Source organism: Ascidiella aspersa, chromosome 8 (genome assembly GCF_963924565.1).
Source record: "Ascidiella aspersa chromosome 8, kaAscAspe10.2, whole genome shotgun sequence".
Classification (NCBI taxonomy): Eukaryota; Metazoa; Chordata; class Ascidiacea; order Phlebobranchia; family Ascidiidae; genus Ascidiella; species Ascidiella aspersa.
The window spans coordinates 17,443,611-17,468,423 of record NC_139454.1 but is presented as its reverse complement, the minus strand read 5'-3'; the positions used below and the strand labels follow the sequence as shown (position 1 = coordinate 17,468,423).

Here is a 24,813-nt window from a genome sequence, read left to right as displayed (position 1 = left end):
TCAATAATTAACGTATTTTCTCGGTAAAACGTTATAAAAAGTTTAAGAATTTCACACAAGACACAAAACGTTAACAACAAACGGAATTCCTCTTGAAGCAGTTAAACAAATGCAATCTTAAAAAGTCTCACTGGTGATTTGAAGCTGGAAAAAAACAATATTTTTTCCACGTATTATTTCAACTGCAACGAAAAATCTTTTAGACCATGCTGCTGTGGGTAACTGATCGCACAGTGCTATTCGACAACTTTGCGCATTTCTCAGCAACGTAAAAAATTTAAATTGAAAAAATTTAACGTTACGTTTGCAACATAAAGGACGAAAAGCAAATGCCAATTGACGAATCTGTTGATGTGTAAAAGTGTGAAAGTTCAAGGTTTTCGCCAACTAGGTTTCGGCAATCCCTAAACTGGAATAGCACTGTCACTGTTTTGTATGGCAAACAATGAACACGCCACACAAACTAGGATTAAAAAAGTTGTAAAAAACGGGGAAACGAAGGACAGGTTCAAGTACAACATGCAATCCCCCGATATTTGCAGGCCGGCAAAAGCATCGCCTTACAGCATTTCTTCATGAATGCCATCGTCCTCAAGAAGAGATCGCTGCTGCTCGCTTTTAGTCGACTGCTTAGTCGCGGATAAATTGGTGTAACTTCTCTTGGTCGAGCCGCCGTCCTGAACCAAGTAAAAAATAAACATGAAAACTGGGATTTGACCCGAAACACGAAACTTGCGCGATACGTACTAGTCAAAACAGTGGTACTTCATTTGGGGTTAAGGCTTCGTATGACATTACTTGTGAAGTAGTTAGTTCATTTATCTAAATTCTAAAGCATTGGTACTCAACCGGGGGTCCGCAAGACGTTTTCAGGGGGTCCACAAAACTTAAAATATACCATTATTAATTTAATTACCGCTACGAAATAACTAACGCTTGGTAGCATGCTTAATCACAATCTTGGTTGTAACATGTTGTAAATTACATCGAGTGTGACAGAACACTTCCATTGTGATGTAACACAATGGATTGTAAAATGGAAGGCAGAGGAATTCCAACAGTTTAAATGTACTGGATTTTGGTTTATGTTACCATTCTCAAAGATGACATGCGTCTAGCATTGTCAAAAACACAACCACGCATTTTAAGACTTGCTTCGGCGATGCAGCAGCACAAATCACTTAAACGTGTCATTAAGTAAATTGGCAGATATCACACACGAAATATGTTAGGGGTCCGCGACCATTTGAAAGCATCAAAAAAGGGGGTCACCGGTACAAAAAGGTTAAGAACCACTGATCTAAAGCTATGCATGAAATCCAAAGTAAGGCTTTGAAATAGACCATCATCGCTTTGACGATAACATCGGCCGATATGTTACGTATTCCGATATCACTAAATTTGAGCCGATATTTTACTATTAATGTTACAAAATGTTTTTTTCGAAAACAACAAATTTTTCAATTTTATAACCTGTAAATTTGACATTTGTGTTTCTTTTCTTGGCTGATGCAACATATAGTGTTTGGTTAATTGTCTTTAGCATCATGTAAAGTTAATATGGGTTGTATAGATAAATAGGCGGAAAAACTGAACAAAATTTGCATTATAGGTTCAGTTCAATGAAGAAGTTGCTGTATTTAAGGTTTCCCAACAAATCGGGTAACGGCGATGGAGCCACTTGTCTCCCTTAGGGAGGAAATTTGTTCCAGGTAGGAATTGGGGAGAAAAATGGATTAAAAAAGAAGTTATTTAATCGGTTAAATTCAATAAAAAGAATATTAACTGTGATGAACTGATGATTGATATTGCAAAGAGTTTACTAGGCCCATAATCAAGTCTATTGTTTCTTCACAGTTACAGCTATTTAGGAAAATACATCAATGCAGGACATTTTTACATACTGCAAGTATAAAATTAATACCTACGTCATGTGTTCAAACAAACTAAACCTTTAGACCAGGGATGGGCAATTATTTTAAACCGCGTGCCGAATATGTTAATTGGGAGTACAATGGCCATATTTCGAAGACGGCATTAATCGGGAAAAACACACAACATGGTATTCACTAAATTAGGTTTACAGAGTGTGAATCGGTATGTTTTAGACTTAAGAGTTTAGAAAACCGCTGGTATTTTGTTCATATTTTAAAGATAAAACACATTCGACAAAGGGAGCAAAAAATTAATTTAATATTAGGCTAAGTTTGGTCAAGTTTCGTTGGAAAGAGTGCCACAGTGCAAAGGACGCTTTCGTCTGTAAAGGTGCCTAAACCTGCGTGGAACAAGAAAAAGATAAGAAATTGGCGCGAAGCGATTTAACCAACCATGAAAAAAAATCATTTCAATCTTTAAAACAGGCTTAAAATAGAGTTTGGATCCGTCCCTGGAAATAGTATTTACGAAACAACCAAACATGTCGAAACTCGCCCTTGTCTTCGCATCATCTGGCGGGCCCGCGGGCCATATGTTGGCCCAGGTCTGCTTAAGGCGATTAGCGAATTTGTAACAAAGTCCTGTCTATTGCGCAGATGTGTATTGCAGTTTTACCTATTTTTTTTTTAATTTTGTGGGGAGGAATTGACACTGTTTGGGCTTGTAAGGGAGGAATATGAAAAAACAATTTTAGAACCACTGAGGTGAATATCATAACGCGCTGTAGCACTGCAAAGAAAGAGATCTGCTGCGGAATCTGCGATACAAACACAAATCTCCCCAAAAACAGTCTAATAAGCGAATCTCACCTGTCCATCATTATCGCCACCAATCGATATGGAATGTATTGACTCCAGCACTTTGGTTTTAATGGCGGACAGCTGGCGACCAAGCTCACTGGACTTCGGCTTAATCGCTCCTTCGACTCCCGAGATTGCATGGACTTCACTGTCTTCGATGACGTCAGTGCTATTGACGTAACGAGGCAGAGGAAAGTGGTCGTGGGATGGCTTGCGGTACCTGCGTGCGTGAATTACGCTTAATTGGGGTGAACTCTTGAAATCAAACTTTTTTTCAATTTGCTTTACCCGGGTATAATTTGTTTGTCAATCTATTCTCAATTTCTAGGAAAAAACCAAAAAACCTTTAAAATAAGCATTCAAAATTTATACCTTTAAAAAAATATAAAGCTGTAAGATATCAATGCGTTTAAACCTCGTGATAATAAAGGAGGATTGTTTTCAACACAAAATACCAAAACACCTCTAATCTAAGGTAACGTTTCTATGTGTCCACTACGACACACTACTCCACCACCAATGCCCCGAAGTTAATTACCCCAGGTTACATCACGATGTTTCCGTGACGGAAACAAGGCAAACCATCATCATCCATAAAAGGAAATGTTTCAGATTTGACCAGAAACGCCACTGAGGGGCGACAAAGGGCGTCTTCCAAGTCTTGCTGATTACTAGTGGGCGCCAGGGGGTCAGTTTGTGGGTAAATCATGATGGCGCTTGTGAAAGAATGAGAGAGCGAAATGTTGCTCTCCGTTATCAACCTTCTTTGAAAGCTGCGTTTTAAGCGGGTAAAATTTCAACCTAAATTTATTTTACATTACAGAATATAAAATTTGTCATGGGGACTGTAAGCACGCTTTCATATACCAAAATGTATGTAAAAATAGAGCCATTGCTGCTACTTACATTTTCAGGAAAAGTGAAGAAGTGACAACGGACACAGAGCTGGCCGCCATTGCTGCAGATCCCATCCACGGTTCCAAGACGGCGCCCAACGTGTAAAAGGCACCGGCTGCCAGAGGAATCCCGATGAGATTGTAGAAGCAAGCAAAGACGAAGTTTATGCGAATTCTTCGTATGACCAGCTTCGAAAGGTCGATGGCTGCCACCACGTCCATGAGGTCGTTCTAAGTTGGTACAGTTTTGAAGTGAAATCATTTAGCGTTACGAGAGAAAGGTTGAAATTGAGTACCTTGGTTGGTCTTTTAAATACATCGGTTCGAGATATACACTGTAAACTGTAAAAAGGTCGGATAATACTGCTTACACCCTATGTCAGTGATTCTCAACCTTTTTTACAGCAAGAGCCGCATTTCAAACCTAAGGTTTGCAAGGAGCCGCATAAAAAACAACAGTAGGCATATAATTAAAAAACATTGAGAAAGCAACTAGAAAACAACAAATATACATTACGCTAGCCTAGGCTAACTAATTAACAGTGTTTGCCATAGCTTGTCGATCAGGACTAAATATATTGTGATATAACAGACCACAAAATTATTTTTAAGAGCCGGATGGAAGAACCAGGTCACATCAGTACTTCGTACTCGGGATCCTTGCTGATACAATTCATTAATTCTTGATTTCTCTTACTTACTTTGTTGCAATTCTGCTACTTCTAACTAATTTTTCACTCGGTTAGAGAGCCGCAAAATGTTCAGTTGAGAGCCGCATGCGGCTCTGAGAGCCGCGGTTGAGAATCACTGCCCTATGTTAATCCACCCCACAGGGGGAGGAATTGTACGAATCCCTATCCTTTATACCAGACCTGTAAACCATGTGGTAGCATTTCAATGCGGCCCATGTGCTCCCACGATGTAATAACACGTTTACGACTTTCTTTTTAAATCAATGCCGACTGGCTTGTGTATAGTATAATCATACACAATTGCTTTACAGTTCGTCGAAAATAACAATTGGCATAGCTTAGTTTTTCGTATAATGTTGTGACTGTCGGGCTGTGTATAATAGTTTAGGGATGGACCTTCCAGGGGTTAGCAAAGTTTGTAACTAGAGTCGTATTTCAAATTAGAAGTTTAAAAAGACTCGCGTAGAGCAGATTAACGTATAGATAATTTTTGCCACGCCAGAATACGTGGGTCTGTTGTGCGGCCACGAAAAAACGAAAAGGCATAAACACAAACAGGGAAGATCCCGAGGAAAAAGGTCAACAGCCCAAGATCCCCAACACAAACAAGCGCTAGGGGAATTTCTAAAAAAACAAACAAAGCGCTAGGGAAATTTCGCGCGATTAGATTGTTTGCGGTGCATATATGTACACAGATGTTTTTTAGATAAATATCGTAATAATGCCGTAACTATACACAACGTCATCCTTGAGATTTGTCATACAACGTAATTATACGACCCGCGAAAGATCTTTGCTGGTCGCGGCATTGTATTGTTTCAAGTTGTGCCGACCTACTTTAGACCGATATTATATATCAAATCACTAAAAACATTCGAGTGAACGACACTAATTATTTTAGTAAACATCATTTTTTTCTGATTTAATGATCATAAAGTGAATTCGCCTAGTAAACAATTTAAATATTCGTCCAAACGGACCAAATGAAAAAAATCCCAAATCCAACTCAGTGAAAGCTTACCCGAATGAGCACAACATCAGCCGCCTCGACTGCCACGTCAGTTCCGGTGCCAATAGCGATGCCGACGTCTGCCTGGGCGAGGGCAGGGGAGTCGTTCACCCCGTCACCCACCATCGCCACCTTACCCCCACTCTCCTGCAGCTGCCGTATCTTGCCAACTTTGTGCGAGGGAAGGACTTCAGCGTACACTTGCCTAATGCCGGCCTGTCGATTGTAAAAAGTTTGGTCAGATTGGATGAGGTGAAAACATTATCCGCGTAGTCACGATATAGGTTTACTTTAAACGTTTTTTTTTAGTGCTGAATATATTTTATTCCAGGTCCATTTACGACTTCCCATCTCAATTTGCGTATTGGCGCAACAAACTGTGTTGTTTTATTTTCGACTAATAACTGATATATACAGTTTAAGTGAAACTTTAATGATATATTATATTTTTTTATAGTTTGTCCAAAAAGATCAAATAATTTTTTAAAATTAAAACATCTTATACAGATGTCAAAAAACACGAGTGGCAGTCTTGCCTCTGTGTGACCGCGTTATTTAGTTTGATGAGCTAAACAGGGTGGTCCAAGGTTGACAGCATCGCGGGCCACAATATTTCTTTGATATACTTGGCGCGCCACATAAAGTAGGCTATATATGCGACATGCGTGCTAGGAGCGATCAACGATTTTCGTAAGGTCGGGGCATGAAATGTTTAAACATGACGACAAAAAGCATCGTCAAAAAGTAATGTGATCACATGCGGCCCGCGGGCCTGGGTTTGGACCACCCTGAGCTAAATCATAAAATTAAATGGCAAACTGAAAGCTACAACATTTTATTTGTAATCAAAAACCAAAGAGCCCGGTGAATATCCTTTGATGTCCCAGCAAACCCAAGAACTAGCGGCAACGGTTTAATAGTATAAAAAAATACTTAACCTGTCTGGCGATCGCCTTTGCCGTCTTCTTGTTGTCGCCGGTGAGCAGAATCACGTTAATTCCCATGTTTCGGAGTGTAAACACCGCCAGTGCCGCTTCGGACTTGACCGTGTCAGCGATGGCGAACATTGACTCAAGATGCCCATCGATTGCTGTTAGGATCGCTGTATAACCAGACTCTTCTTGTTCTGGAACATACGTTTGTCTCGTTATCAGGCTACTTTGCAGCCACAGACTTGATTAACTAGAATTTGTTCACTATTTGTAATTAGACCAGAATTAATATTAGAGCTTATTAGTTTTCCCATGGGCGTCGTTCGAAAACAACATACAAGATGGGGAAGTGCCCAAATCAAATGTATACAAGCACAGCGGTAATTGCGTTCATTATGACAAACCAGCAAAAGATTCTCCGATTATTAAGCTTTTTAAAATACGTCCATTTTTTGTTTCTTATTCACCTATATCCCATTGTTATAAAGTGAGTAAAGTAACTTTCGTTGAGCAATCTCATGTAAACAACCTAGATCTATGCGAGGACAATGTGCTGAATTTTTTAAAAGCTGACACAAACGAAATATACAAAGAATGACTTTACCGCGGAGAAGGTCTGAATTTGTTTTAAATAATACAGCGTTCTCAACCGGTTTTAATGTCGTGGACACTTCTCGACAAGCGCATTTTTTCGCAGTGCGCATATATTTGGGCCGTTTGTGATTTTTTTTTATGATTTCGACGCCAATCGTGTCTCCTGAAGCCCATACATCAAAACCTAAAGATTACTTAACGAAAGTAAAAATATGTGTCCAACTGGCCGCCCCTTTCCTTCAGTTAGATACTTAGTAACATTTTTAACTAAACGACAGTTTTAAAAAGCTTAAAACAACTTTTTTAATTATTTGCGTTTCCTTCATTTAAAAACATCAAACAAGTCAATAAAAGTTGGGAAGATTTTATATCCTGTCGAAAATTGCCCGTCCTTATTTGATAATACCTCTTAATAAAAAAAGAAAAAGGCTTTATGAAAAAATTACGAAATAGCCTTATTTTGGTGAAACAAACAGTAAGTTGCAGTTTCGACATATTTTAAACCTCACCTGACATTGCATTTTCAATCGAGTTGGGAAGCACGATCCCGTTCCTCTGCATCCACTCCCGGTTGCCGATGAGGACTTGGTACTTCTTGGATGATGCGGCGTCGAAGCTTGCGAGGGAATTGGTTTCCTGCAGTGTCAGAGTCAGCGCTTCGTTATCCTGGAAAGTAAAAATGATACTGAGGTCACCGAACATAAAAAAACACGACGAAAAAACGCATTTGTTTGAACTCAATGATTTATCAATAACGAAAAGATGTCTTGCTTCGCGCCTGGTGTTAATGTGAAATAGCAATTAATCTGAACCTGTAGGTATTTTTACCCTAAAAGGGGTAGTTTGACAACTTAGAAGGGGTAGTTTATCAACGATATGAGAAGCTATCTTTAAACACTCAATAGCAAAGTAGGATCGATCCCCAAAATATTAAAATTATATGTTTTAAATACAACAAGTAGTAAAGTGTCACAAACGTTAAGCAAGGATTATCGTAAAAGATGCTCACGGCCTCATTGTTGATAACGTTGTTGCTATTTCTCAGGACTGTTTCGATTCCAGTAACCGTGCATTGGATTCCACAACCAGCGACGCCCTTGAAGTCGGAAGAGTTGCCTAGTGCATCGACTTGCAAAAGCTGATGAAAAACGTAATATGTCCAAACTTTAGCTTTGTTTCAGTTTAAAAGGTTATAATTTTTAACAGTGGATTTGAAAAGTAACGCACAACGTCTTGCCTTAGGAACCAGACAAATATTGTAGTGCTGTTAAAATTTTTCAAAGATCAAAATTTACAAGGGCGTCTTATCTAACAAACTGGCAAAAGACAAAAAAAAAGTTTAATTTAAGCACAACTGAATAATAAAATCAAAACTGACTTTGAAACACATTATACGTTTTTTTTACTAATTTTAATAAAAATACTAAAGCCATTATATTCGATAAAATCGCCATTTCGGTGTTTACAAACGTTTCAGCAATACCTCATGCCATCACCTTCACTTGTATGTAAAAATACAAGTGAAGATAAATACGATAACACATACACAGCGAAATGTCAATTTTATCGAATACAATGGCTTTATTATTTTAATTAAAACTGACTTTGTTAATATAAAAACATAACACAAAGTAGCATAACAGCCAGTTTTGATTTGTACCTCTTTGGCTCGTTTTACAACAGCGACAGCCAGGGGGTGTTCACTAGCATTTTCAGCCGTGGCCACGATCGCCATCAAGTGTCGAAGAGACATGCCAGTACCCCCTTCATCGGGGGTGCAAATGCGCTCCTGCATCACCCTCGGTTCGCCGTAAGTTATCGTTCCAGTTTTGTCGAACACCACCGTTTTGACCTGGTTCGAAACAAAAATATTTTTGGACGCATGTTGATTGCCTTGCCTCGATTTAAAAATGGTTGTAAAACGTTAGGTAAAATTAACTTTTGTAATAAAAAATAAGGTTAGTTAGTTTTAATGTTGTAAGCAAGTTTTGAAATTAATAAAGAAAATAAAATGGTAAACGAAAACCCTTGATTTCAAACCAAGTCAGTTGACTCAATAACTTCAGTCCAAGTCAAGTCATTTGTCTAAAAGACTTAAGTCAAGTGAATTCATTTGACAAATGGGACTTAAGTACACTGAGTCAAGTCATTAACTTAAGTCATTACAACACTGGTTAGTTTAAACGTAATTACTAGGATAGGCAACCAAGCTTTTAAGGGCGCCGTTATCTGCGCTAGCATAAGCTCACACGGGAAGATAAATACAAACCTTGTGTGAGGTTTCGAGAGGTTCTCCTCCTTTGATAAGAATCCCATTTTGGGCGCCGACCCCGGTTCCAACCATGACAGCGGTCGGTGTGGCCAGCCCCAGGGCACAGGGACAAGCGATCGCCAGCACTGTTATGGAGGTTTGGAAGGCAAACCTTATCACCATCTCGTGACTGGAAAGGTAACTGCAAAATAAAAGGGTTGTTAAATTTGAATGAAACCTAATTATGCAGACATTTTGTTGTGTTCATTAAGATCGCGTTGGCTATTATTATTTTCGGGCAGTGCGCCGACAGTAAGTTTAATTATAGGAGAACGTGCATGGCCTTAAATGCCTTTAGTGTAACTATGTGGTAAAACATAAACAATCATAGAAACGTTATATTTAGAGATTTGCAGCATAAGATATAAACGCCTCTTTGCACTTAACTGCTTTATTCAACAATTTAGATCTGTGCAGTCAGAAAATTTTATCGTTCAATTTAAAACCATACAATAAACAAATCTCCTTAATAAAAGTTCTACACACTTGTGCAAGTTATCCAACATATAGAACGGTTAATATTTATTTGCCAAACGTAACTCACATGTGCTTCTTTGCAAAGTCGTCGAGAATTGATGGGTTACTAAATCCGACAATCACCCAAATTATCCATGTTAAGGAGGACAAGATAATCACCCCCGGCACGAAGTAACCAGCAATCTTATCGGCAACCTAAATAACAACACTGGGCGTTAATAACCAAAAGTTTGGATATTTTTACATGGTTGGCCTTAATACATTGACTGCAGTAAAAGCAGTTAAAGCTGCATTGAATGTATATTGCATGTCAGCATATCAGGTTACCATTATAGTAAAACAAATATTACAAATATTGACTGAAACAGAATCGTTATTTATTATGTTGGAAAACCGCACAAAATCACTAAGAAAGCAGATTGGCATTTGCTGGATGTAATATTATTAAGCCATAGATTAGTATAACTTAATAAACATCGGTTTTCTTCATATTCGTTTAAACTTGCGAAATAACGATCGATGGTAATTGCCTTACCAACATGTAATATGATGCAACGCGTTCTCTCAAATATGGTTTTAAAACGTTGACGCAATTTTACGACCAGGGTTGCAGTAGGCTCTCCATAAAATATAAGCTGGTTTTGGATGTGTAAAACGGCTTCCAATGGCTAACACATTAAAAATTAAAATCTTGGCAAAGTGCAAGTATATGTGTGGGACCCCAGCCATAAGACCGAAATAAGAAAACATCAAGATCGTAATAAAACACAGTTTGAAAAAAGACCGAAATAAGTATAATATCTAATAGTATAGTAATAGTCCCCCGTCTAATTCGGAATAAGTCTTAAACCCGTCGGAATCCAGAATCAGGTCTATAAAACATTTTATGTAACCCCAAACCCACCCTAAGTACATCACTAATTCCCTAATAATTTCAACCCTAACCCATTTTCTTTCCTCCCATTACCCACCAATAACCCCAAACAGGACCAAAAATCCGGTGCCAAAACAGCGGCGCCCTAACAGCGCCAGTCAAACTAGGGCATCCAAACGTCGACACAAAAACGGCCGATGCCAGACCCATGCCCCCCGATCGTCCATACACTCTCCCTACAGTTGCAGGCCTCATTTTGGCCGATTAGGCGATGAAATTTATGACTTTTTCCGACAGGTTTATGTCTTAGGTTTTATTGATTTTTCTGCTTGGTATTGTTGCATTTTAGGCCTTATTGTGTGTTCCTGTTTGTGTGACCTGTTGTATCGGAGCTTTTGAGGTCTGCGCTTCCTCCACCAAGCGGACGATTTGGGAGAGCGCCGAGTCGGCTCCGACGTGGGTCGCCTCCATGAGAAGCGAGCCGTTGAGGTTGATGGATCCTCCGATCACAGATGCGCCTGGCTTCTTCGTGACCGGCATCGATTCTCCTGAAAGCGGAAGGTCACGTTGCTGATGGTTTTTTGGGGTAATGTTTTTCGTGCGAATCGGACAGGCTTCCGTTATGTAAGATACACCAGTGGTCTTAAACCGATGTGCACGGTGCACACTAGGGAGCACAAAAATATGCACGGGGTGCACTAGTACGAAAATGTATACAAGTGAAAGGGTACTTTTAATGAACCATTACTTTTTCACTTCTCAAGTTTGTTTGAATGCTGTTTTATGAGTATGACAATAGTACTTGCAAGAAGACTGCAGATAAATCGACAGTGTGTAAACTTGGGCAGCTCACCGACAGTGTGTAAAACTTGGGCGGCTCCGCTCGGTTTAATTGACATGATGATATTGATATACATAATGATTTTTTATATCGCTTTTTACCTCAGTTTACCTTTTAAGTAAACTGGGTGCATGAGTTCGTCACAACAACTTGTCTAAATAGGTTTGGGTAAATATTGTTTCACTGGAACTTGCAACACAACCTATTGAAACCGTGTTTTCGATTCAGAACTGAATTCGATTTAAAAACCGGATACACATGTTGACAATTGATGTTTGTACAATACAATGATGTTAAGGAACTAATTAACACATCGCCTAAAACGACAACAAAAATGGCATATCTTGGTGAAAATTAAGAATACATACGAATCTAAACACACATATGAAAAAAAGCAAGCACAATTTGAGCGGACCCATTTCGTCAAAAATCGATATTCAGCCAAACGTTACACAAAAATTCGGTTGGCACCAAGCAATTCTCTCCATGTACGTAGCACAAGCCAGCTACAAATACATAAATAACCCCAAACAATATTTTACCTGTTATCAGCGACTCGTCAGCCATGGACGAACCCTCGACCACTTTGCCGTCTGTGGGTATTTTGGTACCAGGCTGAACTCTCAGTATGTCGCCCCGTTGCACCAACTCGACCGAAATGCTGCTCTCGCTGATGATCGTCGTCTTGTCGTCGTCGAATTTCACCAGGATAGCTTCTGTGGCCTGCAGCTGCATCAGCTTGGCGAGGGCCTCCGATGTTTTGCCCTGTACAGGATCACGTTTTTAAGGCAATATCGGATTTCACACTTGTTGTGGAGCGCTTTTAAAACGAATTTAACAGGAACGCAGGCGTTCTGGGAAAATTATTAAGCGATGTGTAAGAAGGAACTGTGTTGGAAGGAAATGAGACTCCAAAGGACGCCAAAAGCGTATTAATTGGTGTTTACCGCTTCGCCTTAAATGGTTATGTTTCGGTAGTTGCTTACTGTATGATATGACTGTTAAGTACCAAAATAAAAAGCGTCGCGCGTTATTAAAAAAAACAGTGCCTCCGACGCAATTGTAAATTCTACAAATTGCTATATAAAATAATACAACAATAAAACATATCTAAAATAAACTGACGGTCAGTATGTGGCTAATTGTACAATTTACAAACGAACAACTTTTACAATGAGTTTAACTAAAACAAAAGTTAGTAGGCTGGCTTGATGGTTTCAATGATTAACCTCAGTGTGATCGACAGCACGTCCATAGTCCGCAAATACCTCGAATGTGCGTTACGTAATGTCTGAATAATGGCGAAACGCGGTTGCAAGCGGTGCGTCACACTTTGACGTAGTTTGGTCCAGCAGTTAAATGAGCTAAACGGAAGCACGAAGAACTTTTTACCTTAGCGATGTGTTCAAGCCACCTCCCCAACGCGATAAAGACAAAAAGCATGGGCGGCGTTTCGAAGAAGGTTTTCGGCGTCGATTTCGATTGCTGGATCATGGCGATGATCACGAGTACCACGGAGTATGTGTACGCGATCACGGTCGTCATGACGATTAACACGTCCATGTTGGCCGTGCGATGTTTAACAGCCGCCCAAGCCTGAACGTAAAAGTACCTTCCGCCATAGATCTGAAAAACAGGGGCATAATGGCGTTGGACTTTAAGTTGCATAAATCAGTTTCTACAATTTTAAACTCTGAAAAAGTGTTAACATATCGCCTTATATTTATAAAATGTGAATTCACCAATTAACGACATAAATATCGATTGCCTTTAATATAGTATTTAAAATCCCCAACATCGGGAATTACAATCCTATTTGAAGAATAAAAAATATGTTATTGTAAGGGTTTTAGGCATAAATGCCAAAGCTAATATAATACTGGTTGTAATATATAAATAAGTACAACTGTAAGTTGGTATAAATGTTAAGGGCAATATATATTTTTTTTTATAAATAAAGCGAGGTGCATATAGAGCCACACAGTAAATGAGACAAAATAAAGCTAGAGTAAATTTTCTGCTTTTATTCAATGACAAACTATATTTTGGAAGTACAGTGAAAAATATGTGGAAATTGGCAGGCTGGACTACCAGGAAGTACAGTCGCCCGTTTACACACACTGTTTAATATCTTCAATATTATTACATCGCACAGTTTGAATTGAAAGCAAATGAAACACACTTTTATGGTCCACTTGACGCCAATATCCTGCTATGCTTAGGCCAGTAAGCTGGGTATGTCATTGCATAATGGTAAAAAAATAAAACGAAACTAGTGACCAGAATGAAACTAGTTCAAGTCATCTACCGTGTTTTGTCTATACAACTTGGAAAAGTACAATTCAAATTATCTACGCAGCAAAAACAGACAAAAAACAAATTTTGATCAAAACATTTTCTTACATCATATTTTTCTAATTATGAAACTTGATTATGTGAAAATACCTGAACTGGAGTAGAGAGCAAAAACATGAGCAGGTTTTGAAGGCTTAATCCCGGAATGAGCATAAGTGGGTGGTTGTGTGCACCAGACGCCATGTAGTATATCATGATTATCATCACAGGAACACCGAAAATAAGCGAAGTGAAAAAAGAACGACGCCATTGAAGGATTTCACGCTGATGATCGAGTCCGGACAGTTTGTTTTCCTGGCTACGCATGGTCGCACTAAATCCTGAATCCTGAAAATGCGTGGTGTATTTTGTTTAATTGTTCATACAAACTTATAAAATGTTGAACATCCAATGAGTAGAAAATAAATATACACAATCGTGGGCGTCGAACGTTCAAAAATCCAAGGCGTTTTTTTGTAAATCGGTACAAAATGCTTACTGTCACGAATAACCACTAAAACGTAATAGTATTTGGGAAACCGATATAGCGCTTCTGTCTTTTATTATTGAAATAACGCGTTGTGTCTCTCGTAATTTTCTTCTTTACAAATAGAAAATGCGCGCTCTAAAACGATGAAAGGCAACATATAGTGGCGAACTACTCATTTCACAACAAAGTGATCCAAACGCTGATCTCTGTCAGTGAACAATATAATACGTAATAATGAATGGTAAAGCGTTTAAGTTATACTTACCCGTATTATTGTTTAAGTGCCTGCAATTTTTTTTACATAGGCTTCATCGTTGCGGTATCTTTAAAGTACTGAACGACAAATTTGTTTTATGTTGGTTGCGATTGGAAGCTTATGCTTTGGTATTGAGCGACCGAGCGTCATACCGTGATTTAGGAATTGTTACGTCACACGAAGCAGTGTGTAAAATGGAGTTTGGCAACATTTTTCTAGACTTGTTTCAATGCTAAACCTAAAATGTCTCGGCGGCCTTTTAACTGACAATTTAAAATGGTTCTAATTAAAATAAGATTGAATACATTAAGATATTCAAAGTTGTTGAAACTTTAGTGGTTGTAGTTTCAGGCTACACAGATGCATTAATAAAAAATATATACGGGGAATGGCCTCGTGATCAGTTTGTAAAACGGTTGCAGGCTGGGTGTTTTGCATTGGCGGGTCGTAATATTTTGCAAGTTAAGCATTTTGTATGTGCGAACGAAAACTGTCCCACTTATAAGTTTCGCACATTATTTTGGTAAACCTAAACTGTGCAACTAGCATGGCGTATCGTCATTATAATTTTTAAGTTTAAATTGCATATTATTTACAAGCACGACTTGGTCGAATTCCAGAGCTTTTGACGCCCTGGCATAATTCCAGGGCGTCTAAAAACGCTCTGAACACCCACGTTTGGTGCCTATGTACCGTGTGCACTATGTTCATTAAGCAACAACAAAAAAAGGAGTGCTCAATGCCACAATCCAACATATTCCAATAAATATTATTATTATGTAGTACACATAAAACACAACGAACCTCAATAATTTCAATTATGTCACGAATCCCAATCTCATCACTGTCAAATTTTACAACAGCAGAGCTGGTTGCCAAGGCGACCGAAGCATAAGTGATTCCCTTAATAGAGTTCAGTCGAGACTCAATGGTGTGAACACATGATGAACATGTCATACCGGTGATCTGAAAATAAAAAGAACATCATATATAGTTAAAAAATCGAAAAAAAAACCTTTCCGATTTTCTAACTTTGGAAATTCCCCATTTCCCCGTACGATTTCAATGACAAGTGATGTCATAAAATAGTGCGATTAAATGACATCATAAATCAGAAAAAATTGTTCTAGAAATAGCCAACTAACGTCCAGCGAAATCGAACATGTAGAAAAAACACGGAATCGTCGACACTCCTATTAGGCGCTAGCTGCGAAACCGACAAGTGTGCAATCGTTTACTTTAGAATTAGATGAAAACCGAAACCAAAAAACGTGTGAGATTTAGTACATCAATAATTCTACTGTCGCATCGTTACTAAATTTCATGTATGAAACTATGCTAAATTACGAGCACGCCTTTCGCCACCTCCAATATGAAACAAGTATATTTTCCGGTTGTTATTAAAATCTGCTCCGCAGCTGTGTGCCATGTCAGCTAATATCTAATCTGTTGTTAAGGGTAAAATAATTACGTCATGTGCATAAATCCCGTGGTATTACAATATGAACTCCTGTTCATTGCAAAAACCTTTTGTGAACGGAATAAACTATTTTAAATGCTGAAGGGTCGTGTGCACTTGCTGATCAGCCATCCTGAACGAAAACGCACTTGAGTGAGAAACATGTCCTGCGTCTAAGGTCAGCAAACAAGAGATGAAAAACAGCAATTTGCGTTTGATTTTGGCTTGGTTTCACATTAGCATAATACACTTGACCTAATGACATTTAAAAACACTGACGCTTCAGATAGTGAGTTGATGCCTATGAAAAATGATATTATGTAGATTTCCCCGTAAATAAATTAATTTGTGTTTTGTGAAATCCTGTATTTGTCATTTGCCATTTTCAAGGGCTGACTGACTGAACTTAGTGTTTGGTTTACTGCGTTTAGCATAATGCATAGTTAATAAAAGTTGTATAAACAGGTAAATAAACTAAATGTAATGTTTTTATATGTTTATTTGATTAAAGGTATTACCAATACTAAGCAAATACTTTATAAATTCATTATCGGTATAGATTATTGGTTGTTAATTACATAAAAAATAGGCATCAGTTTTTACAAAGAAACCTTTAGCTATTAAATACATGGGGTTTTTCAGGCTACTAGTCATGGGATTTTTTATGTCAGTGTAAGTTGCTGAAATAAAAGCACGCCTCACTTAGTTACTGTGACTTACATATATTATGTATATCAACATACATCAACTGAAAGAAGTATAAACAGTGTTTAACATTTCTAGAAAGTAAAATAATTGTTTAAATTTAAAGTTTTTGTAAAATTATTACGGTAAATATAGCGTAACAGCAAAAACAATGAATAAAAAGTAACAAAAATACATAAAACAATAAAAACTATCCCAAAAACAATAATTTTCCACCATATTTCTCTAAACACCCAGTTTACAACTTACATTAAGTTCTACTTGTCCTGCTTTTCTGTCTCCATCATGTATTGTGGCTCCGAACCCAAGGTCAGTTATCAACTCAGCAACATGCTCAGAAGTAACAATATTTGGGTGAAACTTCACCTCAGCTTTCCCTGACATCAAACCCACAACTATTGACACAACTCCTTCTTCGCGGCCTGAAATAATAATAATTGTGTAAAATAATTAATGTGTGAAGAAGCGTTGTTTGTGTGTGGTAGGTTTACATAGTTTTAAAACAATTCTTGTTAACATTGTTAATTGTTAACATAATAATGTACACATCATACTAAGAACAAAATGTTTCATCGCCATTGAAAACTCTTTCTACAGGAAAAAAATAAATTGGGCTAATTTTGCTTAGTGCCAATAATGGTCCCTATGTTAAACTTTAACATAATTATGTACACAATTAAATATATTAGGACATTTATATTATTGTATTACTCAAAATCAAATAAAACAAATACACTACCAATATTTCGTTCAATGTTGTTGACACAAGAAGCACATGTCATGCCAGTGATGTTTATAAAGCATCTTTCAACGTCAACCTCAATTGGAATAGCAATTTCTGGGACCTTTTCCTTCATTTTTCTTGTTTCTTGTTTAGCTAAAATGTGTTTCTTAGCATTGTGTCTGACATTGCCTGTACCATTTGATACTTTCGTCCCACCAGAGTTCCTGCTAGATTTGGATTTTCGAGAGCCAACTGAAACAGTGGAAGGATTGGTAGGCAAAACTGCAACAGAGAGTTTTGAAGAACCATTTTCAGTGGGTGGTGGTGGGATTTTAACAATGGTAGAGTCATTATCAGTTTTGCTACTTGAATTTGGCACAAACTCCTTGCCATTGGGAAGAATAGCTTTAAAATTTAGGTCTTTGATTTTCTCGGCCAATTGAACTTCTGTAATTTGACTTGAGTTAAAGTTAATTTTGGCAATACCATCACTTAACAGCACTTTAACTGTGTAAACTCCCTTCACTGTGCTGAGGTTTTCCTCAATTTTTCTTACACAGGACTTGCAATGCATTCCTTCCACACTAATAACAATCAGCTGGCAACCTTCTTCTGGATGGTCAGGAGAATTGGCTAATGAGGCAATTTCATCAATGTTCATCACAGAAGATGTCTTATTATCACAGAATTGTATTAAATCAGCATTCTCACTGAAAGAGGGTTTTTTCTCCAGAATACCTAGCACAACAGCTGCATCAAAACCCATATCCTCTATTGCATCTTTTACTTCATCCAGCTGTATCAGTTCTGAATTGTATTCCACAACTGCTTCTTTTTGCTCCAAAGATACCTGTAGCAATTTAAAAAATTAAAATTTGTGAATAATAACTACTGTTTGAATATCTTAACAAATGGTAAATGATGGTGAATAAACATTTTTTAAATAAATACCACCTACTAAACACAAATTCTATAAAATCAATTTTTTGAACATCATTCATCAACCTACCTAATCAAAAAATTAAATTAAGTACAAAACTTAGTAAACCGAAAATCAGTTTGTCTGGATGGTATATAATAAATATTCAAAGAAACTTCTGATTACCTAACAAAAAGATACATGTTTTTCGTTTGATTTTGGCTTGGTTTCACATTAGCATAATACACTTGACCTAATGACATTTAAAAACACTGACGCTTCAGATAGTGAGTTGATGCCTATAAAAAATGATATTATGTAGATTTCCCCGTAAATAAATTAATTTGTGTTTTGTGAAATCCTGTATTTGTCATTTGCCATTTTCAAGGGCTGACTGACTGAACTTAGTGTTTGGTTTACTGCGTTTAGCATAATGCATAGTTAATAAAAGTTGTATAAACAGGTAAATAAACTAAATGTAATGTTTTTATATGTTTATTTGATTAAAGGTATTACCAATACTAAGCAAATACTTTATAAATTCATTATCGGTATAGATTATTGGTTGTTAATTACATAAAAAATAGGCATCAGTTTTTACAAAGAAACCTTTAGCTATTAAATACATGGGGCTTTTCAGGCTACTAGTCATGGGATTTTTTATGTCAGTGTAAGTTGCTGAAATAAAAGCACGCCTCACTTAGTTACTGTGTGAATAAAAACTACTGTTTGAATATCTTAACAAATGGTAAATGATGGTGAATAAACATTTTTTAAATAAATACCACCTACTAAACACAAATTCTATAAAATCAATTTTTGGAACATCATTCATCAACCTACCTAATCAAAAAATTAAATTAAGTACAGAACTTAGTAAACCGAAAATCAGTTTGTCTGGTTGGTATATAATAAATATTCAAAAGAAACTTCTGATTACCTAACAAAAAGATACATGTTTTTCATTTTTTTTCTTTTCCCAAACAAATATGTCAAAAAAATGTTTACATATAGTAAGAAAGTAGTGTTTAGTGTTTTCCGTCAAAGCTTGAACAAAAAACGCTTGAGCTGTTTACAACCATTTCCTAAATGTTAAACAAAATTATGTAATTTAAAATTCTGATCTGGGATTTAGACAACAAATCTTAACCATAATTTGCAGAATTATATACTTGAATAAAAATCTGGTAGAAGTAAATAGATGATGCCACAGTTTATTGTATACTTCAGCAACATTTAGCTTCATCGTTTAATTACATAGCAGTGATCCAGAACCAGTGTGCTGTGGCAATGTCAGGTGTGCTGCAGTGTTTCTAGAGGTTTTTTTGCTTGCTTAGTTTTAATTTACCGTGTAATAAGTCAAGTAAACAAGTAAAATTAATATGAATAATGTACACCAAGGCAGGCAGACATACAATAATACAGTGGTAACATTTTCGTAAGTGTTTTCCTAAATCTAGGTTACTTTTAATCGCCAAAGGTCTTATTTTAAAATATTTGTTTTAACTTAACTTCAAGGATAGCAGTGCCTCTAGACCAGTGTTTCTTAACCTTTTTTAATTGGGGGCGCACCTTGAGACGTATGAAAACGTGGCGGCGCACCTTGGGGAGGGAAGCGAGCGCGCAATTTTAAGATGTACCGATATTTCTCTTAAATTGGCTGCATTTTTTTAGTATATATGGGTTTTATAGTTGCCTATCATTACTCCCAGCCTTTGAGACTAAAACGTTATTTTGTCCATTAAAATCTTATTTCGATTAATCTAGGACTTATTTCGACATACTTTTTCCTCGCTCGCGGCACACCTGGCAGCCTTCCATGGCGCACCAGTGCACCGCGGCGCACTGGTTGAGAAACGCTGCTCTAGACTCTAAACTGCACAATAATATTTTTTATTTAATTTTTTAACTAAAGCTGAAAGGAAGACTATTCACACACTTGAAACCTACAAAATATCATTTTAAAAATATTGACATTCTTGTTCTTTGACCATCGCCATTGTATAAACTAATTTATTGAATAGTTTTCTGTAAAAAAATTAAGCAAAACTATATGCTCCATGTGATATTTGATCAATTAATTATATATTTTAAAGGGGTACAATTTCAAGGACTTACAACCACTTAAATATTTCAGGGAAACCATAAAACCGCAAATTAGGAGATAAGGAAAAGTAATACGTCGTATTTTTGCTCGTTAAATGATCCATTATTCTTGCCTTAGTCAAGTTTTTAGCTTTGTTAGTGTACCACAGTTTATAAAGGTTGCAGAGAATTGATTTATAATTCAATAGTATTTTTATATTTACAATATTTTTGTATATAAGCTGGTTAACATATTCTTGATTTAATTATTTACCCTGATGAGGTCAACTGACACTTTAACTTTATAACACAGAATAAAATATATATGTATATAATAGAGATGACCAAAACATAATATCAAAAAGACAAAAATATAATTTTGCACGAACAGTAATACGTATTATTTATAATCATAACCCTTTTTGTTAGTTTGTTTGCTTGTTAGCAAGTGTCTGCCAATTGTAGGCATTCAAACAATTTGTTGTTGAGTTATTGTTGATAACTTCTTGAATTATTGTAAGTGATATAAGCAAATTAAACATCAATTTGCCCCAGCTTGAAAAACTGAGTAACCAATAGCTGACTGATTTCACACATAGTTAGGTTTTTGTTGGCTAGCATTAATTTAGTTAAATAAATAAAGAGAGATAAACATAAGGTAAATGCATTACATATTTAAATTATTAAAGATACTGTTATATCTATTACCTAGGTACATAAAAAAGTATTTGGTGATAGGTATCGGTTAACAAAAACATAAAAATCAGTTTTGGCATTAAATTTACCAAAACTGTTATAGCGTTTACCAATATTGAGTTTAAGAATATACTAATCAGATTTTCCTTGTACCTTGATCCTGTGAATTCCAGTATAACTTCCGACTTGCTGCTCAATTGTTTTTACACAAGAATTACATGTCATGCCTTCAATAGATATCCTGCCTGTGAGGGTCCTCTTCAAAATCCCACCTTCACTAACAGAAGCATCAAATCCCATGTCTTCAATTTCATCAATTAATGATTGGACATTTGTTATGGTGGGCAGAAAGTGAATTAGACCCTGCTTGTTTTGTAGGGACACCTAATATTAAAAAAACTTTAAGCCAAGATACACTTGCTAAGCCTATCTCACGCTAAGCATGACAAAATTTGTAATGCAGTTTATAAAATCATTTTAGAGAAGATTAGCAATTAATGAATATAAATACTAGAGAATAGAGATAGACAGATATATTGTTTTACCGATAATATCGGCTGATACTTAAGCCGATGTTTTTGTACAAGAATTTAATATAATTTTTCATGCACAACAAACAACTTATCCATTTTTGGAACAAAAAAATTTTGATTTTAGCATTACGCACAGTTAATATGCAAACTAATAGTTTAGTCATAAAGGAATATAAACTAGAACGTTATTTGGATTTTCGGTATCGGTATCGGGCAACAAAAATTGCAAAAAATAGGGTATCGGTCAAAAAAGGGATATTGGTCGATCTCTAATAAATACTTAATATTTTGTAATATAACTTATTCAGGACAGGTTCATCTTTAACACAGACTAAAATTGCAAACAAACCTTAATTTTATTGACACCTTCCACTTGGCTTATTCTTGTTTCAATGGAATTCACACAGGCATCACAAGTCATTCCGTCAATATTAATAACAACTTCTTTCTCAGACTCTGAATTAATCAATGTAACAATGTAAGTTCAAAATCAATCTAACTATGTAAATGACACATTAACACTTTTTAATAAACTGCCTCAAACCATATATTTTCAGATTTTTAAGTAAATCAAAATAAACAGTATGAATGCAGTTCTGAGGTGGCTGAGGTGGGTCTTTTGTGGAGCTGGAGCCGGAGCCCTTTTTATTATTTTTGTGGAGCTGGAGACATTTTTCAATTTGTGGTGCTAAAGCTAAGAAATTATATTTTGTTCCATCTCCAATGTTGGTTAGCCAAAAGCAATTTTTAAAACGTGCCATTGAATAAGTGACTGGTGGCACCGGAGCTGGAGCCGGAGTCATTGGGTGTGTGTTTAATGGCTCTGGAGCTGGAGCCGGAGCCAACGGATATGAGTTTTACTACTCCGGAGCTGGAGCCGAAGCTAATGCTATTTTACGGTGGCTCCCCAGCCCTGATTATAATACACCGTTATTATTTTAATTTCTCCCAGTTCAAAAATAATTTTTGTCTTCCAATTTTAAGAATTTTTTTCTTGCTTTACAATCTGATTTTAAGCTGCATGTGTGCACATGAGTTCGCCCAAAAACAACTTATCTATGTAACAGTGTTAGAGTAAGAAAAGCAGACATGTGCACCCCCAGTCCCCGCTGTACTTCAGCATACCCCGTATGTATTTCTTTATTCCACAAAAAATTTTGCGCCTTCGGCGCAACTGTTCGCCAACTTATTTACTTCTTAACAATCTTGTTTATCACCTAAACATGGCAAGGTTGATACATGCCTTTAACGAACACATCATTTAAGTTTTGGGGCACGACCAAAAAACCGAAGAATTTACGCCAAAAATGTTCGTCACCAGAAGGTTGGCAAGATTCTGCCAGCCTGGTTATTACTAACTGATGTGTTTTCTGACCTTTCTTTGAAACATCAAAACCCATATCATCAATGTTCTCTTGGCAAGATTCTGTCAGCCTGGTTATTAGTAACTGGTGTGTTTTATGACCTTTCTTTGAAACATCAAAACCCATATCATCAATGTTCTCTTCTATTTTGTCAACAGACAGGACTTGCGGGTCAAACACTACTTCAGCTTTTTCATTTGTCAAGGAAACCTGAATTGAATTAAGACAGTAGTGGATTTAAACCAGCGATGTAGTTAGATGTAACGTTGAATCAGACTTAACTCAAAATAAAACTAAACCTAGAATAACCGAACCAAAACAGAACAGCTAACTCCATTAAATATATTTAACCTTAACAAGCACAAATAATGGTATCACACCTTTACTATCGACATTTTTGTATCTACGTAAGTTAACTTCAGGTTTCTTTTTTAAATAACAAACAATGTGAAATAGATGGGCGCTCTTTCACTATTGTACGTAAAAATTAATAAAAAAAAAAATTTTCTTCAAATGCCGCCTACCACAACACATATTGTTTTGGTTAGGGTGCGGGTTAGCGTTTGGTTGAGGGTGGGTCAAGTTATTATTAATAATAAACAAAATATTACTTGACCCACCCTTACCCAAACGCTAACCCGCACCCTAACCCAAACAATATGTGTTGTGGTATGCGGTAATATTATTATGTTTTTTTGCATAACTTTTCACGTACAATAGTGAAAGAGCGCCAATAAATGTTTGTATTTTAGTGGGCAAACCTGCGATAGTAAAAACCATGAACATCACAGTTTATTACATTATTCAGTTATTACCAACAGTATTAATCTTGATTTATTATTTACTCAAAGTACACAGCACAGATTTTTGTGGTTGTTTGTGTAATCCATTTTTTTAAAGAACACACATTTTGGGGGGCTTAGACTCAATGTTTAGCTTAGCACTAGGAGGATAGTAAATAAAATGCTGCACCACTGTATTTTCACAATTTAACCCATACACAACTAATCCATAAACATGCAACATTATATTTCTTTATTTTTATATATGCACACGCAGTAAATGGAAATCAATAGAATAAAACTAATAAAAAATATTGTTTAAAAGTATGGCAGAACAAACCTTTACACTAAGCACTCCATCTTGCTTCTTAAGTTGAGTTTCAATAGTATTAACACAAGATTGACAGGTCATTCCAAGAACAGAAAACGTTACAGTTTTATTCAAAGCCATTATGATTTGAATGAACACATCAACAAATCACATTTCACACATTTATTTGTCTGAAACACATTTTATTTAATAAACCATTTCTTTAACAAATAAAATGACTGTCAAATACACCTTATTGTGTAAATCAAAATGTTCATAATTTGGGTAATTACTGCATATAATTCTTGCTGAGACTACTGTTTATGTAATTCAAGCTTACATTAAGACTAAGATTTATAGAAGGCCTAAGACTATTTGTAATCGTTCAGTCAAATTTGATTTCTAAAATGTTACTTTATTGTTCAACAAGCTTTCTTTACTTGCTCTTGTACGGATTTTTTTGCTTACTCATCACATCAAACGTCACATTTTTTTATAGTCATATAACAACTAAAAATGTTCTGTGGAGCTTTGACACACTTCGTGGTTACTTTTTAAATTTTCCCTAACCACTAGAGGCAAAAACGGCTATGCATGCCAGAGTGCTTGAAGCTAAAAAAACGGTGATTCTTAGCCCTAGGGGGGCGCCAGCAAATCCTCAGGGGCGCGAGTACTGTTACAATATTTAACTTATTGTGTAGCAATTTTGATGATTAGGCCTACATGTTACGCTAGGTGTTATCCTCTATTTGCGTTGAAATTACGCACATGTGTAGTTTAGTATCTGTGAAATAC

At 36.5% G+C, this 24,813-nt stretch overlaps 1 protein-coding gene across 2 annotated transcripts; it reads right to left on the bottom strand.

Annotated features, from left to right (window-relative positions):
- Positions 1 to 364: 364 nt before the first annotated feature.
- On the bottom strand, positions 365 to 24,204 carry LOC146136602 (copper-transporting ATPase 1-like). 2 transcript variants are annotated; one of them, XM_083395350.1, is made up of 22 exons: positions 24,049 to 24,204; positions 23,028 to 23,136; positions 22,959 to 22,976; positions 21,912 to 22,006; positions 21,183 to 21,413; positions 17,345 to 18,179; positions 16,855 to 17,027; positions 15,246 to 15,407; positions 13,807 to 14,043; positions 12,754 to 12,987; positions 11,904 to 12,126; positions 10,899 to 11,068; positions 9,714 to 9,841; positions 9,128 to 9,311; positions 8,519 to 8,710; positions 7,868 to 7,996; positions 7,368 to 7,494; positions 6,271 to 6,458; positions 5,345 to 5,548; positions 3,642 to 3,862; positions 2,745 to 2,955; positions 365 to 677 (listed from the first exon to the last, which is right to left on the bottom strand). In XM_083395350.1, the coding sequence occupies exons 1-22, from the start codon at positions 24,157 to 24,159 to the stop codon at positions 561 to 563; spliced, it is 4,299 nt and encodes a 1,432-aa protein (XP_083251476.1). In that variant the 5' UTR covers positions 24,160 to 24,204; the 3' UTR covers positions 365 to 560. The 2 variants fall into 2 exon arrangements, with proteins under 2 accessions (XP_083251476.1, XP_083251475.1); XM_083395349.1 differs by having other exon boundaries at positions 7,368 to 7,524; positions 21,912 to 22,018; positions 22,938 to 23,136.
- Between the last annotated feature and the right edge of the window lie 609 nt (positions 24,205 to 24,813).

Excerpts from the sequence above, each read along its gene's own strand:
- LOC146136602 (XM_083395349.1), bottom strand. The coding sequence starts at position 24,159 with ATGGCTTTGAATAAAACTGTAACGTTTTCTGTTCTTGGAATGACCTGT. Across the intron at positions 22,019-22,937 it reads TTTTGATGTTTCAAAGAAAG|AGTCTGAGAAAGAAGTTGTT; the intron begins GTCAGAAAACAC and ends TGATTAATTCAG. Across the intron at positions 14,044-15,245 it reads ACATAATTGAAATTATTGAG|GATTCAGGATTTAGTGCGAC; the intron begins GTTCGTTGTGTT and ends ACGCATTTTCAG.